This window comes from Biomphalaria glabrata, chromosome 9 (assembly GCF_947242115.1).
Source record: "Biomphalaria glabrata chromosome 9, xgBioGlab47.1, whole genome shotgun sequence".
Classification (NCBI taxonomy): Eukaryota; Metazoa; Mollusca; class Gastropoda; family Planorbidae; genus Biomphalaria; species Biomphalaria glabrata.
This window is the reverse complement of record NC_074719.1, coordinates 4,756,400-4,772,849: the sequence shown is the minus strand read 5'-3', so window position 1 is coordinate 4,772,849 and position 16,450 is coordinate 4,756,400. Positions and strand designations below refer to the sequence as shown.

Below are 16,450 nucleotides of genomic sequence, written 5' to 3'. Positions count from 1 at the left end.
ACAACAACATAGACATGCTAATTGAAGTTTAGTTTGAACACAACCTAAAAATCTGGCCACTCCCCCCCCCCCCCCCCCCCGGGCGTGATATTAACATAATGTACCTTGCCATTGTCGGTTTCGTTCTACGAATGTACGATAAAGACTTCACATGTTGGTGAGAAGATTAATTGTATTTTCTTTCTTCGTAATCCACCCCTCGCCCCCCCCCACCTCAATGTGTCTGTTTCTTCTTTCCCATTCCTACCGATATTATAGTCATAGTGAGGAAAAAAAACACTTCTATTGCTTGCCAAAAAGGCTCTAGATCTAGTATTTGAGTCTAAGTCTGTTGCCTGTGTGTTTGTTGTAACGATGTTAATTATCTAAGAAACATTAATGTCCGATGTTGTGCTAATTACAACGTCTTGAATGATCTTTATAACATGACATCTTTATCAACTTTCTCTCTCTCTCTCTCTCTCGCATTTACTCTGCCCTCCTTCCCGCCACCTCTTTTGTTACGCTCTTTTTGATTGGTTCATCTCCTGCTTTCCCATTTCAATCTGCCTTAGACCGTGTGCAAATGCAGCCTCTATCTAGATCAAATCAACATGCAGTTTTCGGCACCTGTCGTTGTATTCATTTGTGTGTAGAGGCAGAGGTTGAAATGGTGGTCCTCGAATTTGAAAGTGTGTTCTCCGACATTTCCTAGCACTTTTGTCTCTTTTGTCTGTGACTATTCAGAATATGACTCTTAGTTAAATACGCACTACAGTTTTTGTCTGTGACTATTCAGAACATGACTCTTATAGTTAAATAGCATACACAGTACACTTCTTGTTTGTGACTATTCAGAATACGACTCTTATAGCTAAATACACAGTACACTTCTTGTTTGTGACTATTCAGAACACGACTCTTATAGCTAAATACACAGTACACTTCTTGTCTGTGACTATTCAGAATACGACTCTTATAGCTAAATACACAGTACACTTCTTGTTTGTGACTATTCAGAACACGACTCTTATAGCTAAATACACAGTACACTTCTTGTCTGTGACTATTCAGAACTCGACTCTTAAAGTTCTACAAATTCGATTCTACTTTGCATTCTTCTAGGTGAAAAGAAAAAATTACAAGGTTCATTAAAATACTTCAATGCGTATCACTATTTCTGTATTGAGTACAACAAAAAGAGAACTCTTTATGGATTTGCCTCCATGTATGAAACTATCCAATGCAAATCTCAATTCATGATCACATCAAGTCAAGCCAGAGTTTCTTACCCTCACTTTACAGTTGATCAGGGCGGGATTTAAGTAGGTGGAGGCTCTGGGGCAGAATATTTGTGGAGGCCCTGGGGTGGAATATTTGTGGAGGCCCTGGGGCAGAATAGTTGTGGAGGCTCTGGGGCAGAATAGTTGTGGAGGCCCTGGGGGCAGAATAGTTGTGGAGGCCCTGGGGCAGACTATTTGCAGAGGCCCTGGGGTGGAATATTTGTGGAGGCCCTGGGGCAGACTATTTGTGGAGGCCCTGGGGCGGAATATTTGTGGAGGCCCTGGGGCGGAATATTTGTGGAGGCCCTTACACTTTTTCTAAAGCGTATAAAAATCCACTTTTTAACATGTATTACTAAACTTACTGATACCTAAAAGTGTGCCATAGTTTAGTAGAAAGAACTAGAGTGCTTGTACATTCTAATTTGACTACTTTGAAAAAGTTACAATTATTTAATAAGCAGTTTTTTGTATATTTTGTTGCTTTTGAGTTTGTGCTAAGACCATGGGTGACTTTTTAAAATCTCTTTCGTGGAGGCCTCTTTTTTGTGGATACTCCGGGGCTGTAGACCCGCCTGCTCTACCTTCAATCCAGCCCTGCAGTTGACATGTTATGCTGCTTGATACCAATGTATAGCTTTGAATATTGTGTAGTTGAATTTGTTGTTATATAACTATTGTCTCTTTTTTTTTCAAAAACTTCCACAGTAAAATTTGACAGAATAAACATTATACCAGTGATCCAAAGCAGTACTCAGTTTATATTTTGTTGCCAACTTTTATGATTTTTTTTTACAAAATGTAATCTAAACTTTGGATTCAGTATTGTACTTTGTGTTGGTGTGCTTCTTGTCCTACATCGAGCAGTCAGTGCAATTCTCAAGTGGCTGAGTAGTTTAAAAATGTTTCTGCTAAAACCAAGATCAGAGCACTCCTTCAGTGTTAGTGGGTTGACATGTTTCAGATTTCTGAACAATATTATATGTCCGCACATCTCTTAGAGTCTGCAAATCTTCTTTTCCTGCCTTAAGACACATGAAATTCCTAGGATGTAATTATCTTCTTTTTTTGAAGTAATGTCTGTAATATATAAGTATACATAAATTACCTGATGTATTCTACTTCAGGTTGGGGGAAAACTAAAGTATTTTCATCATTGTGATGGGCACACAACTTTTGTAGACTGTACAAGGGAGAGACATTACCCTAGTCTCCTGATTAAGTTGGAGGGTTCAGAAAAATGGAACTATTTCTGAAATAAACTGCCCTGTTTCCAGATCCATAATTTCTTATTTTTCTAAAGGCATTTTTGTGATCGCTACTTGTTCGAGCCTCTTGGTAAAATAATTTAAGGTCTTGGAGCGAATATTTATATATATATATATATATATATATATATATAGTATTGTTGATGTTGTATGTCTATTTACAGAAGATACAGACCCACTGTCTGTCTCTACAGTAGGATAAAGACCAGTTGTCTGTTTCTATAGTAAGAAACAGAAAACAGACTTATCTATTGCACTGTTGCATTTTGCTGTACTTTTTCCCTCTTTATTTGTTGTGTAGACGCTACAGACAGGTGCCCCTCTGAGTGTCCATCCAGTCAGTATTTGCAGCAGATGTCACCATTTCCTGTCTCCTCACCATCACTTCTCCCCACCATTGAGCAAAAAGACCCAGGCCAGGCTACCAATAGAAGCTCTCCAGAACAGTCCAAGAACAACGTGGATGCCAATATAGTTGACCCACAACAGCCCAGTGTGGTGGGCCCGAGCAAGACAGGTAATCTATTTTTAGATTTCACTACCCCGCCGACCAACTGCAGGATTCCTAAACTGAAGAGTGCTGCTGAGCGAGCCGCTTTGGCCTCTGGTGCCGGAGATTTGTCCTGCCACAGTGCTCCGAGCTCACCAATGGTGGGAAGGCGCCATAGTCTGCCAAAGAGGGCATCAACTCCTTCCAACCAGCTCTTGCAAAGCCCCTTTGTCCCTGCCACAGTGCCCAGCACTCCGACCACCCCTCGACTCACTAGAAAGGTTCTCAATTCCTCTGATGCTGATGATGCCACCAAACGAAATGTTGCTTTCAGCCTGCCTGACCACGCCTTTGTGCTCCCCGACCAAGACGACCAGGAAGTGTTTGACTCGGATGAATTAGATGACCCCCCTGGTACGTTAGTTCAACCCAATGGCAACGGTAGAGGAAGTACAACTCCAAGACTTCAGAGGAAACCGGGAGATGGTAAAGCTGAGCTCAACAGCCCAGCGTCACCCAAGAAAGGTCGAAGTTTGTCATTTGGGTCATCAGCTGGCAGGCCCACCTTAAGCTCGTCCAGTAAAATGAGTCAGAGAAGGCCCATAACCCCAGAACCAACAAGCTCATCTGCTTCCTCCAAGAAACTTAACGGACCAACAACCCCAACCGCTCAAAAGAATTTTACACCACCGGGCACGACCCAGCCCAAGAAGATTGTCAATGGTTCCAGCACCTTGCCCCGTAGGACGTCCAAAGCGGCACCCTGCCCTCCCACCCCAACAACACCGACAGTGACACGCAAAACTTTTGGCCCAGCAGCAACCAAAAATAACAAGCTAAATAAAGAGGAAGACATGAAGTCTAAGACGTTGCCTTTGCCAGGTACACTTCAGCATCTTGTACTAGCTTGCTTCACAATAGGAATGATTTAGTCCGTTCTTACTAACTTGAGAAAGACTCCAAGAATGCTGGAATGATATAACAACTGTAATATTATCTCATGCTCTTTTAGAAGAGTTGAATGTGTCTACTAGAAGAGTTGAATGTCTCAACTCATTTCTAAATTTGATTTGAACACTTTGCATTGCATGATACTGTATGTGTTTGTAGTGATGTTGTATGGCTTACACTTTGCTGTCTTTTTGCTTTTGGCGATGATTCATTTATGTATAACTGTTTCTCTCTGATACAAGGTACATAATACTTTAAGGGATTACATTTAGACAAGATAAAGTGTTTTGTTTTTCAAAGAAAACAAAATGTGTGGGGATAATGACACTTTATTTCCACAATTATGTTATCAGGAATTCTGGGAGAAGTCTAATTGACAAAACCTTAATAGAGATTTAAACATTGAGATGAAGACAATGCACTGACAAATGTTTTCTATTGCATGCTCTATAATCTTATTCTAGTATATTTCTCTCAATGTCTACCATTGACCTGATTTGATTAGATTTATGAGTAGTTTATCACAACTACATTTACTTTAAAGGCTACTTTTGATGGTTCAAGTTATTATATTTACAGCCAGGATTTAATTTAAGAATTTTTTGTAACAGTCTCATATTTAGTGCAATCCCTTTACAAATTATTCTAGCATTTTGCCTGTTTTCAATGTTAAATCTAAGCATTATCACTTTTAGACATTTAAGTGAAAGGTGTTCTAACATTGCACACAATTGTTGGCTTTACACTCATGTCCCCCAGTTTTGCTAAGTATTACTTGTGATATAGTGCATTGCTTATTGATACAAAAAAATCATCCAATCAGCTCATTGTCTTTTAAAATGTAACTAATACTGAGCTTAAAATATTTGTTGATGCACATAACCATTCATGTGTAATTCTCAACTGTAGAACTGAATGTGTAATTTAACATGTGGAAAAATAGACTGTCACAGGTTTTGTTTGGAAGTAAATCATAACATAACATTTGAGTAGTTGTGACTCTCTCCCTTAATCTCCATAATGTTTGGATTTGACTTAATTCTGAACTTACTACAATTATTATGCTTCTTTGTTTATTGATTGTGGCTGTCTTCAAATAACTTCATCTTTGCCTTGCCTGTCAGACTTCAACTAACTTTGTCATGCCTGTCTCAGTCTTCAACTAACTTTCTCATGCCTGTCTCATTCTTCAACTAACTTTGTCATGCCTGTCTCAGTCTTCAACTAACTTTCTCATGCCTGTCTCATTCTTCAACTAACTTTGTCATGCCTGTCTCATTCTTCAACTAACTTTCTCATGCCTGTCTTATTCTTCCAACTAACTTTGTCATGTCTGTCTCATTCTTCAACTAACTTTGTCATGTCTGTCTCATTCTTCAACTAACTTTCTCATGCCTGTCTTATTCTTCAACTAACTTTGTCATGTCTGTCTCATTCTTCAACTAACTTTGTCATGCCTGTCTCATTCTTCAACTATCTTTGTCATGCCTGTCTCAGTTTTCAACTAACTTTGTCATGCCTGTCTCATTCTTCAACTAACTTTGTCATGTCTGTCTTATTCTTCAACTAACTTTGTCATGCCTGTCTCATTCTTCAACTAACTTTGTCATGCCTGTCTCATTATTCAACTAACTTTCTCATGCCTGTCTCATTCTTCAACTAACTTTCTCATGCCTGTCTTATTCTTCAACTAACTTTGTCATGTCTGTCTCATTCTTCAACTAACTTTGTCATGCCTGTCTCATTCTTCAACTATCTTTGTCATGCCTGTCTCAGTTTTCAACTAACTTTGTCATGCCTGTCTCATTCTTCAACTAACTTTGTCATGTCTGTCTTATTCTTCAACTAACTTTGTCATGCCTGTCTCATTCTTCAACTAACTTTGTCATGCCTGTCTCATTCTTCAACTAACTTTGTCATGCCTGTCTCATTCTTCAACTAACTTTGTCATGCCTGTCTCATTCTTCAACTAACTTTGTCATGCCTGTCTCATCATGTTTCTCTTTGAAGCCAAGTCCAAGCTTAAAACTGCCGGGGACACCAAGACAAATAATGGGATAAACAGGACCCCATCAGTGAAAGGTGAAATATCTGGCATGGGGTCATTGAACCCAGTGTGGATCCCTTCGCTGAAGTAAAGTAACAGTGTGACGCCAACCCTCTCTAGCATGCACTATTTATTAGTGGGGATTTCTTTGTTACATTGAAGTGAAATAACATTCTGACCCTAACTAATGCTATCTAACATAGGGTCATTTAACTCAGTATGGATTCCCTTTTTTTTTAAGCATAAGTTGAATAGGATAAGTTGAATAGTAAGGCTTGCTGATACTAACTTTTGGTATACACTTATTTAGATATGATAGCATTGTACATTTATTTTGGACTTGTGAGACTTAGTATAAGGGACAAAATACTAAACTTAAATATAAACATACTATTGATAATCTCCAATCTCTTGTTTGGTTTTATATAGTCATTTAACAAATCTTATTCTTAACTTATAGTGGGGGAAAAATTCATTTAACAGCATTAGGGCTAGAGTATCTAGTTTACAGGACTGTCTAACTTGTAGATGATAATTGTAAATATATACAGCAAGAACTTTTACCTTCCACTGTTTCTTGATAATAATATAAACCCTGGACAGGCCAAAGTTCAGTGGTCAAGGTTCCTGGCTAGTACAAAATAAAATGTTCGAATTAACTTGCAAGTAATATGAAAATGGACGCTAAAATTACATTAGGAATTAATTGTTTCTTTTTTGTTTTATGTGTTCTAAGTGTGCAGCAGTTTTGTTTAATCTAGGTTTAAAACACAGTAGCTTGATTACTTTAATTCTTATTAAACTTGAATGTGAGAAAGAAGACAAAGCTTGTCTGTTGTTGTATTTGCTATATTGACATTTTGATTTTGGCAGGAACAAAAAAAGTACCAGCTTGTATGACATCATTTGGGCTAGTTGTTTGATCATAAGTTAAAAACTTACACCCTGAAGATACAAAGTAGGAAGCTTTTTAAAGTCACAGCTTCCTGCCAACTAAGTCATTCTTTTTATAGTTTTTTTTAGAGTCGGTTTACTTGCTGTGACTTGTAGCGACGTATGGGATTTATAATTTTTATATGCTATTAATGTTTTGCTGTTTCGGGGTAATAATGCTATACTAGAATCAAATTTTCATTAGTATGTATCAATAAATGATAATAAACTAGCTCTTGGTTGCTTTCAGAGAGATAAACATGTTGGTAGAGACATAACTCCATTTTTTTTAGTTAATTAAAATTGAAGCAATAACATGACATCATTACCTCCCTTTATTTTGTGTTACCTTTAACAATCACAGTATTGATGTAGCATAACTGCGTTATTTTGTACCAGAATGAGTTGTCACTAAAAAATCAATAACCTATCCTATAGTGTGCATATTAATTCTTTTAAGTCTGTTTATTAATAAAAGAAAAGAATGGAACTGTTGACTGCTGTGTCTGGAAACATTTTTAGTTTTGCATGAAGATTGACTCATTTCTTTACATACTGTTACATATTTTTTTAATTTCCAATTTCTCAGAGCCAAGACCGATGGCTGGAAAATCTGTAACTCCCTTGGCCAATACCAGAAGATCATCTGAAGTCAGTAAATCACCGTCTCATAAAGTAAGCCAGAACAATGCATATAAACAAGTAAAGCTACACTACTCTTAAATTTTTTTCTACTATGTACAGTCCACATACAAAAATAAAGCTCCCCTTTCAGACCTTATCTTATCTTATCTTATATAATACAGACGTTACTTCAAAAAAGAAGATGATTACATCCTACGCGTCATGCATTTAGTCATGCATATTAACCAATGACTTAAATTCTGCCAAGTCACTGGTTTTCCTGGCTAGCTCAGGCAACCCATTCCATGCTCTAATAGCACTAGGGAAGAAGGAGTATTTGTACAAATTTGTCCTAGCATATGGGGCGAGGAATGTGCCTTTATCTTTGTGTCTTTCAGAGTATTTGATTAAATTTTGTTTTTGTACTTACCATCTATAGGGCACATTATGTTAAGGTCATCTGGTTCTTTGGCCATGGATGTGGGAAATCTAGAAGTGATGCATGGGAAATGTAAATTATAGTCACTACCCCCTTAAATGAGATCAAGTATTGTGGACCCCCATTCATTTTTTTTCACACCTTGTAAGTTGTGGTCAACACTTGGAGGTCAAGATAGACCACTATGAAAATCACTGGTATAGATCTCATCTGTTTCTAAGAATTGTGGTTATTAATTTCTTTTTATTTTTTTTTAAAGTAGAAAAGAAATCATTGATAAATTCTTTGATCTTTTATTTAACTTCACATCAATGATAAATTCTTTGATCTCTTATTTAACTTCACATCAATGATAAATTCTTTGATCTTTTATTTAACTTCACATCAATGATAAATTCTTTGATCTTTTATTTAACTTCACATCAATGATAAATTCTTTGATCTTTTATTTAACTTCACCTATTTTTCAGTCTATTACTGAGCGAACATATTTTCCTTCATCAAGAACATTATAACTTGAGATGAAACAATTGACACTTCTACTTTCGGTGGGAAGCGTGGTCAAGAGGCTAAGTGCGCTTGAACTTGGCTTGGCTTGTCTTGGCTACCTAGAAGGGGGCTCAAGATTGGACACCCGACTCAGGCAGAGTTGCGTTTACTGAGCACCTAGAGGCAGCACGGAAAACCAACTCCTAGATACCCCCTCCCCCCCCAGTGGTCCACAAATGAGATTGGACCAAAGCTCTGAGCATGCTATAAGCATAAAAGTAGCGCTATATAAAAGCTATAATAATTAATTTATCTCTTGGTTTTTTTGTTGTTCTTTTTACCACAGCCTGGCTTCATCCCAGTGACCAAAATTGAAGACCAACAGGCCATCAGAGCCATTGCTTTTCACCCCAGAGGTAACTTTTATGCCTTGGGCTCCAATTCCAAGATGTTGAGGGTGTGTGCCTTCCCAAATATGGGCAACTTAAGGTCAGTAGCTGGGTTTTATATTTACTGTCTGGGTTGCTTTTCACCATTTTTTTTTAAATACATGTGTTAAAATGTGCAGTTTACGTCATTACGTCAAATCAGTAGTTTATGAGAATAATTTAATGCAAATTTTTTTTGTCCGCATTAAATAACTGTGCATTTTGTGTGTTAGTAGCAAATAATTGAATATATTGAGCTTTTTTTTTTTTTTTAATAAGACATTAGTTAATAAGAAACTAACATAATTTTTTTTAAAAAGCTTACACATTACAAACTCCCCAAGAACTTTTTTTAAAAATTTTGATTACTAAAAATCAGCTTAGCAAGTTTCTATACATTTATACATTGGCTAACTAAAAGTATATACCTTAAATACAGTTGTGTAAAGTTAAAGCTTATTTTAAGTAGATAAGAAGAAGAATGCCCTCCCTTTTTTCCCAAAAGAATACAAAAAGATTACAGAAACTGGTATTTGATATATTTTATAATTTTCAGATATTCTTTTTTTTTTTTTTTTTTTTTTAACAAAATGAGGACATTTGGTTTGCACAGATCTATTTTCATTCTAATACATTACTTGCTACATCCATACTTTCTAAAACATGACTTGTTAAATATTCATAGACTTGAATGACACATTTAACTCAAATGTTGATTTTATTACTATGAAAGTAAATCTCTATCATCCTTCATATCTTTCTTTCAATCCAGAGAGGAGCATGTGGCCTATGAGACCAGTGTAGTCTACAAACATGCAAAGCACCACAAGGGCTCCATCTACTGTTGTGCCTGGAACCCACTGGGTGACCTGATAGCCACTGGGAGCAATGACAAGACCATCAAGCTGACCAGGTTCAATGAGGACACGCTCAGTGCTGAAGGTCAGACCAGTAGGAAACTTAGTAATTAGAAATTATTTTTTTTTTGCACTAATTAGCTCTGAAAAGGAAGATTTGTTTTGTTTCTAGAATCAAAAAGTCTTTAAAAATTATCATAAAGAGAATAAACATTTACTAAAAGAGATTTGCTATAAAACTTTTTAATGGAGACTGACTTAACACCTAGGGTTAAGTCACACAGTATTTTTATAACCATGGTGGTTGACAGGAGTAGGGGAAGAAGTGTGTGAGCAGTTAACATGTGATGCAGGCCAGCTTGCTGTGAGGTTCAACTGTGACAAGGGTTGCACCTACAGGAAATGTTGGTATGTTCTCCATGTGAATATCATCTACGATATGGTCATACGATCATGTAGAAAAGACTGGCCTTTTTCTGTGATTTAGCAGGAGAGGGATTTGATGGATCCTATATAAAGAGCAAATGTGTCAGAGCAGCTCGATTCTAGGACAGTTCAGCACAGCAAGACTGACAGCAAGTCCAGAGTGAAGCAGTACGAGTCAGGATGAGACATAACGAGACCAGTAGAGTTTAGTACGGCAGTATGGTTAACTGTAGAGTGAACCATTTGTACAGTCAGTGTTTCCTGTTGCCATTTTATTATTGACTGTTAATGTATTAGGTTCATTAAAGAATCTCATTTGGAGCCAGAGTTGTCAAGCTTTTGGGTTGTTTATCTCATGCTGTGCAGTATTTGTAGAGAGTCATGCAGTATGTTGTCATAAGCTCCTACAGTCTTTGATTAAATAAGCCCTCACCTCCCCTCTTAGTAGCAGCATTATCATTGTCTATACCAGTGATGGGCAAACGTTGCGGGCCAAAAACTTAAAGGAAAAATTTTGGTGGGCCATAATATTTTTTTTTTAATTGGAGATTTTCACAATTGACTAAACAATGTCAAGGACACTAAATTTGACCTAAATGTTGCCAATTAAAAACAAATAGAGCTAAAATTTCTAAGAGTAATTTTGTTATTAAATGCATTAGTTTTATATTTAGGAATTTACAGTATTAACTTCTTATATTACAATATAGGGGGCCGGATTAACCAATTCTACAGGCTGGAGTTGGCCCATGGACCGCAGTTTGCCCAGCACTTGTCTATACTTTGTTCCTTCCTCATATTAATAGTAGCTTGGTCATGTATTTCAGTGTTGCTTCACTTTTTAAGATTACATATCAGCTTCTAATATACTGACATATAAAGTCTAATGCAAACTTTTGCATCATGCCTTTATGTTCCTATCAGTTCTTTTTTTCCTATTCATTGAGATTTTGGTCAGTCTAGTGACATTTAGGACGCATTGTTAGTTTCCCAAGGCCAAAGTTTTTCGTTTGACCTGTTTTTTCTCTAAAACAAAATACTCTTAGATTCTACTTTTACTTCACTCTCTGACAGGTACCAGTATGGAGCTAGGGTTCCATGATGGAACAGTGCGGGACCTTGTTTTTATGCAGGATGTGACCAACCGCTCCTCCATTCTCATCAGCGGTGGTGCTGGTGACTGTAAGATATATGTCAGTGATTGCGAGTCTGGAGCACCCATTAGAGCAATGGCTGGACACACAGGTAGATAACTAATGAGATACAATGTTATTTCTAGTTATGTTCACATTTTTTTTTTATTTTTTAAGAAACAAACTTAGACAAAAAAATTTTAAGAAACAAACTTAGACAAAAATTTTTTAAGAAACAAACTTAGACAAAAAATTTTTAAGAAACAAACTTAGACAAAATTTTTTAAGAAACAAACTTAGACAAAATTTTTTAAGAAACAAACTTAGACAAAATTTATTTAAGAAACAAACTTAGACAAAATTTATTTAAGAAACAAACTTAGACAAAATTTATTTAAGAAACAAACTTAGACAAAATTTATTTAAGAAACAAACTTAGACAAAATTTTTTTAAGAAACAAACTTAGACAAATTTTTTTTAAGAAACAAACTTAGACAAAAAATTTTTTTAAGAAACAAACTTAGACAAAATTTTTTAAGAAACAAACTTAGACAAAATTTATTTAAGAAACAAACTTAGACAAAATTTTTTTAAGAAACAAACTTAGACAAATTTTTTTTAAGAAACAAACTTAGACAAAAAATTTTTTTAAGAAACAAACTTAGACAAAATTTTTTAAGAAACAAACTTAGACAAAATTTTTTTAAGAAACAAACTTAGACAAAATTTTTTTAAGAAACAAACTTAGACAATTAAAAAACCAACTTCCTGGTTGTGTGGTATGCGCGCTGGACTGTCATCTCTTTGGGTTCAAACGCTGCCCACTGCCAAACTCCTGCCATCCTGCAGGTTTTAGATACAATGTAATAATATTATTCTACAGGAACATCAAAACATTTAAAAAAACAAACAAACCAAATTTCTGTAAATTGCAACTGAAAAATGTATGCTTACTTAAAGTACTAGTACTTTTGTTGTTTCCACTTAGATTTCAATTTGATATGACTGAAAACTAAGTACTAACTAACTTAAAAACTTTAACTAAAGCTATTGTTTAATGTGTACAAAATAATCTCTTTTAGACATTCTTTTTTTTTTTTTAAACTTTAAAGAGTTACTTTCAAGAAAACATAAGTAACAACAGATTCCCATCCTCTTGAAACTTTTACTATTTTCTTTACCCTCTTTGAACACACCAATTCAATTCACCATTGCAGACCCTTTGACCACAACAACTCAGCATAACAAATAGTTTGTATGGCAGTGTGGAACACTGAAAACCCAGCACACTATTTTCCCTTGACACAGACTGCAATAGTTTGTAGCTTTAGCAGCAAAAAAGCTGTCCAGATGAAGAAGAAGATTAACTTCCCAACTTTAAAAATTTCTATGCCTAATTTGTTTAAATATTTGTTTAAATATTTTTAACAATCATTCTTGGCCAGATATTTTTGGCTGAAATTCCAATACCACAAGGTACAATTTGTTGACATGTATAAACTTCAATTTGTTTGATGCTACAACTTTCCAACTTTAAAAATGTCTATACCTAATTTGTTTAAATATTTTTAACAATCATTCTTGGCCAGATATTTTTGGCTGAAATTCCAATAGCACAAGGTACAATCTGTTGACATGTATAAACTTCAATTTGTTTGATGCTACAAGTTTGTTATGTGAACTGTTTTTCAGCTCACATTTATTCTCTGCACACTTGGGGAGGCTGCATGTTTGTCAGTGGTTCTCAAGACAAGACTGCTAGGTTCTGGGATCTTAGGGCGTCTACTCCTATCACAGTAGTACCTGCTCCTTCAGGTAAACTTATACTAAGTTGCTAGACAATAATATCTTAATAATAATTTAATTTATAGAGTGCTTTAACAAACTAACATCTAACATGATGTAGTCTCATGGCGCTGTGATAACATTACAAACATAATTACAAGAGCTGAAATGACAACTGATTTTAAAAAGTTTTAAACAGATAGTATAATTTTTAAACCAGATCTAACTAGACCACACGTTTACTCATTATAAATACATCCAGAACAAACTTGCTAAGTAGTGAATGCAGCAGGTCAAAATGACACTTTATTTCACGTAATTCCAGTTATTACAGCCATTGTTTGTTTTTGTTTTGTTATAATTTAGTAAGGATAAGTCATGTAGACTAATTTTTATGATATAAAAAAAAAAAGACATCATTTAGACAAGTTGACAAGTTTAACAGAAAAGAAAAGTACTTGGCTACCAAAGGGAGAGTTCTGAGTCATCAAAAAACTTGATCTTTACATACCCATCACCCATCTTATTGACTTTCAGGTCTCAAATTCAAAACAAAACTTCTATAATGCTATAATGCTAAAACATTCATAAAAAAAACTAAAATGATTCTAGAGATAAAAAATCACCCTTTGAGTCAGGATTTTTAAATTTTACTATCACAAAAGAGATACAAGACACCTATAGCAAAGACAAACAGACACAAAAACTCCTTTGTTCCCCTGGCAATCAAATCATTAAATAGAAACTGCCTGTTGTGGACGGACATTGACTTAAATCACCAAATTGCTGGCAGACAACTAAAACGCTGTCTGTGTATTATATTTTAACATGTCAATCATGAAATAACTTGAATAACTTCTTTTCAATAGTAAATATAACTTTTATGACAATATAAACAAATTTAACTTGATATAAACCGAAATCAATGTAGTAGATAGTAATAATATAAAATGGTATTCTGAACAAAATCTAACTCGCTACAAAAAACATGTCTTTTCAGTCTGGCGTTTTGGAGTCGTGTGTGGCCAACCAAGACAACTGACGGCATGCCGCTCATCTTGCATCATTCATGCTGCGTAGCAAACCTTTTCCCACCGTCACCATAGAAACATACACACACTCCATAACACTGCCAGATCTTTCTTATCTCCCCTTTATATTGTAGTTAAGAATAAGCTAGTTAACTAAAAGTGTTGTGATGATATTTCAACTCAACTAGAGAACTTCTGTTGTTATAGGCCACACCTGCCACCTTTTTTGCTATCCTGATGTGTGACAATTGAATGCAAATATTCAAGAGAAATATAAGTCTACTCCAGCACTGTCTTTTGAGACTGTAATATAAATTGTTATGTTCTTATATTTGTTTCCGACACACTCTATGAGATGGACTTTGAAGGTGACACTAATAGTGACGTCATAGATGTCAACATCTATTAGACAGACTCGACTGTGGCTTATTCTTCATTGAAAGAATTTTTAACCATTTGTACTAGTAGACTTATTCTTAATCAGTATTAATTTAAAGCTTTTCACTGTCTTTACAGGCAGTCCCTATGCATCTGTCTGTGTTGATCCATCTGGTAGGCTGATGGTTTCTGGCCACGAAGATGGTGTTGTTATGTTGTATGATATTAGAGGAGCCAAGGTGAGTTGGACTAGACACTTAAAAATTGTATGAGAATAAATCCTACATTTTACCTTTACCTATCCCTTAGACAGTTGGACCGTTGGGGCACCAAGCGAGACTTGCTGACTGTCTTTCTCCATTCCTCCCTGTCTTTTGCCTTGTTTAGAACCTCTTTCAATGGTAGGCCCGTCCATTCTTTTATGTTGTCCTCCCATCGCTTTGTCTGCTCTTCTTCTTTTTCCTGGTACTGTTCCCTGAAGGAAGGTCTTTGCGAGCCCAGCAGATCTTGTAATATGGCCATAGATTTTAAGCTTGCCTTTTTTTACAATAGTTAGCAGGTCGTCATGGGGTCCGATCGCTGCAGTAACTCTAGCCAATTACAATTATTAGTATTACATTTCGAATTCCGGTGAAGACTGGAACTTAAGATTTCAGGATCTTTGGGGGCGCCCCTGAGTCCACCCAACTCTTTTGTCATTAGTTGAGAAAAAGGAAAGGCAGTTGGTTGTTGTGCTGGCCACATGACACCCTTGTTAACAGTGGGACACTTGAAATAAATGACTTTTACATCATCTGCCCTGAAAGGGATACTTTACTCTCATACTTTAGTCACTTAAATAATGTTTCCATTACATTGACAGATTTATCTTGTCCTAGTTTATACAAAATAGATTTTAGGAGAACAATTGTTGGAGCAGTTTGTTCTTATTAAATTTAAACTAGTGGTATTGGTTTACAATTTTTAAATATAAGCTTTTTTTATATACAGGGTGGCCCAAAAGTAGGTTTCCAATTATCACATCGACTATTTATTTGAAAATTTGATACTAGAGCAGTGGGAAATTTGTTATACCTGTTAACATAAACATCTTCCTTCGACATTGCAGCATTCTTCCAATCTCTCCAGGACATGCTGACACACAGTGCAAATCTGTAAAACCAACATTTGAGCCACCCTAATTATTTATTTCGTTCTTCAAGTAATAAATTCTATCATAAAACAGGTTATTGTTTTATTGTTTATTTTGTTTGGATCATTTCATCTTTTATCACATTCTGTAGAACAAAGATATGTTACTGACAGACTTTTTATAAATTAAAACTAAATTTAAATGTAGAAAACGTGAATGTGCTGTTCAATTTGACTAAATACACAGATTTTACAAGTGCATACTCTCTAACAAGGCGGCCAGTTAAAGTAGTTGATGTTGCTGAGGGCTTAAATGCAATGTACTTGTAAAAAAAACATTCTAGAAACTGGAAAAATCTTTATTTCCACTATACACTCATAAAACTTTTCAGATGTAGCAAAGAAAAGAAGATCACCAACATATTAAAAGGCATTTTTGCCATCTAAACAAAAAAGTAATCTATTCACATATAATAATTGTAACAAGAGTTAACACAGATAAAAATGGAATGCCAACATTAAATTCTCTCAATGAAAAGTCCAATGACAAACATAAGCAGTTTGATAATAGACAATATCTTTTCTAGATACTTGTAAACCGAATGTGGTAGTTGGCCTGTCATGATGTGAATATTGCAATTGAAGAAAACTTCACAGATTAAATTGTTAGCATATTTGGAAATCACTTAAAATTATACATTCTACTTAAACTTGCAAAGCATTGCCTGAAAATAATCTACATTGTAAACTTTCTTAATGGCAATTGACAAGACTCAA

At 35.5% G+C, this 16,450-nt stretch overlaps 1 protein-coding gene across 4 annotated transcripts in view; it reads left to right on the top strand.

Annotated features, from left to right (window-relative positions):
• LOC106073500 (WD repeat-containing protein 47-like) overlaps window positions 1–16,450 on the top strand; it is a 68,291-nt gene that overhangs the window by 44,344 nt on the left and 7,497 nt on the right. For 3 of the 4 annotated variants that reach the window (XM_056041919.1, XM_056041921.1, XM_056041920.1), the window contains exons 10-16: window positions 2,832–3,047; window positions 7,541–7,626; window positions 8,850–8,992; window positions 9,704–9,873; window positions 11,289–11,459; window positions 13,041–13,163; window positions 14,681–14,781. In XM_056041919.1, the coding sequence (XP_055897894.1) occupies window positions 2,832–3,047; window positions 7,541–7,626; window positions 8,850–8,992; window positions 9,704–9,873; window positions 11,289–11,459; window positions 13,041–13,163; window positions 14,681–14,781 (1,010 nt within the window). The remainder of the gene's footprint in view (window positions 1–2,831; window positions 3,048–7,540; window positions 7,627–8,849; window positions 8,993–9,703; window positions 9,874–11,288; window positions 11,460–13,040; window positions 13,164–14,680; window positions 14,782–16,450) is intronic. The other variant, XM_056041922.1, reaches the window with a different exon arrangement.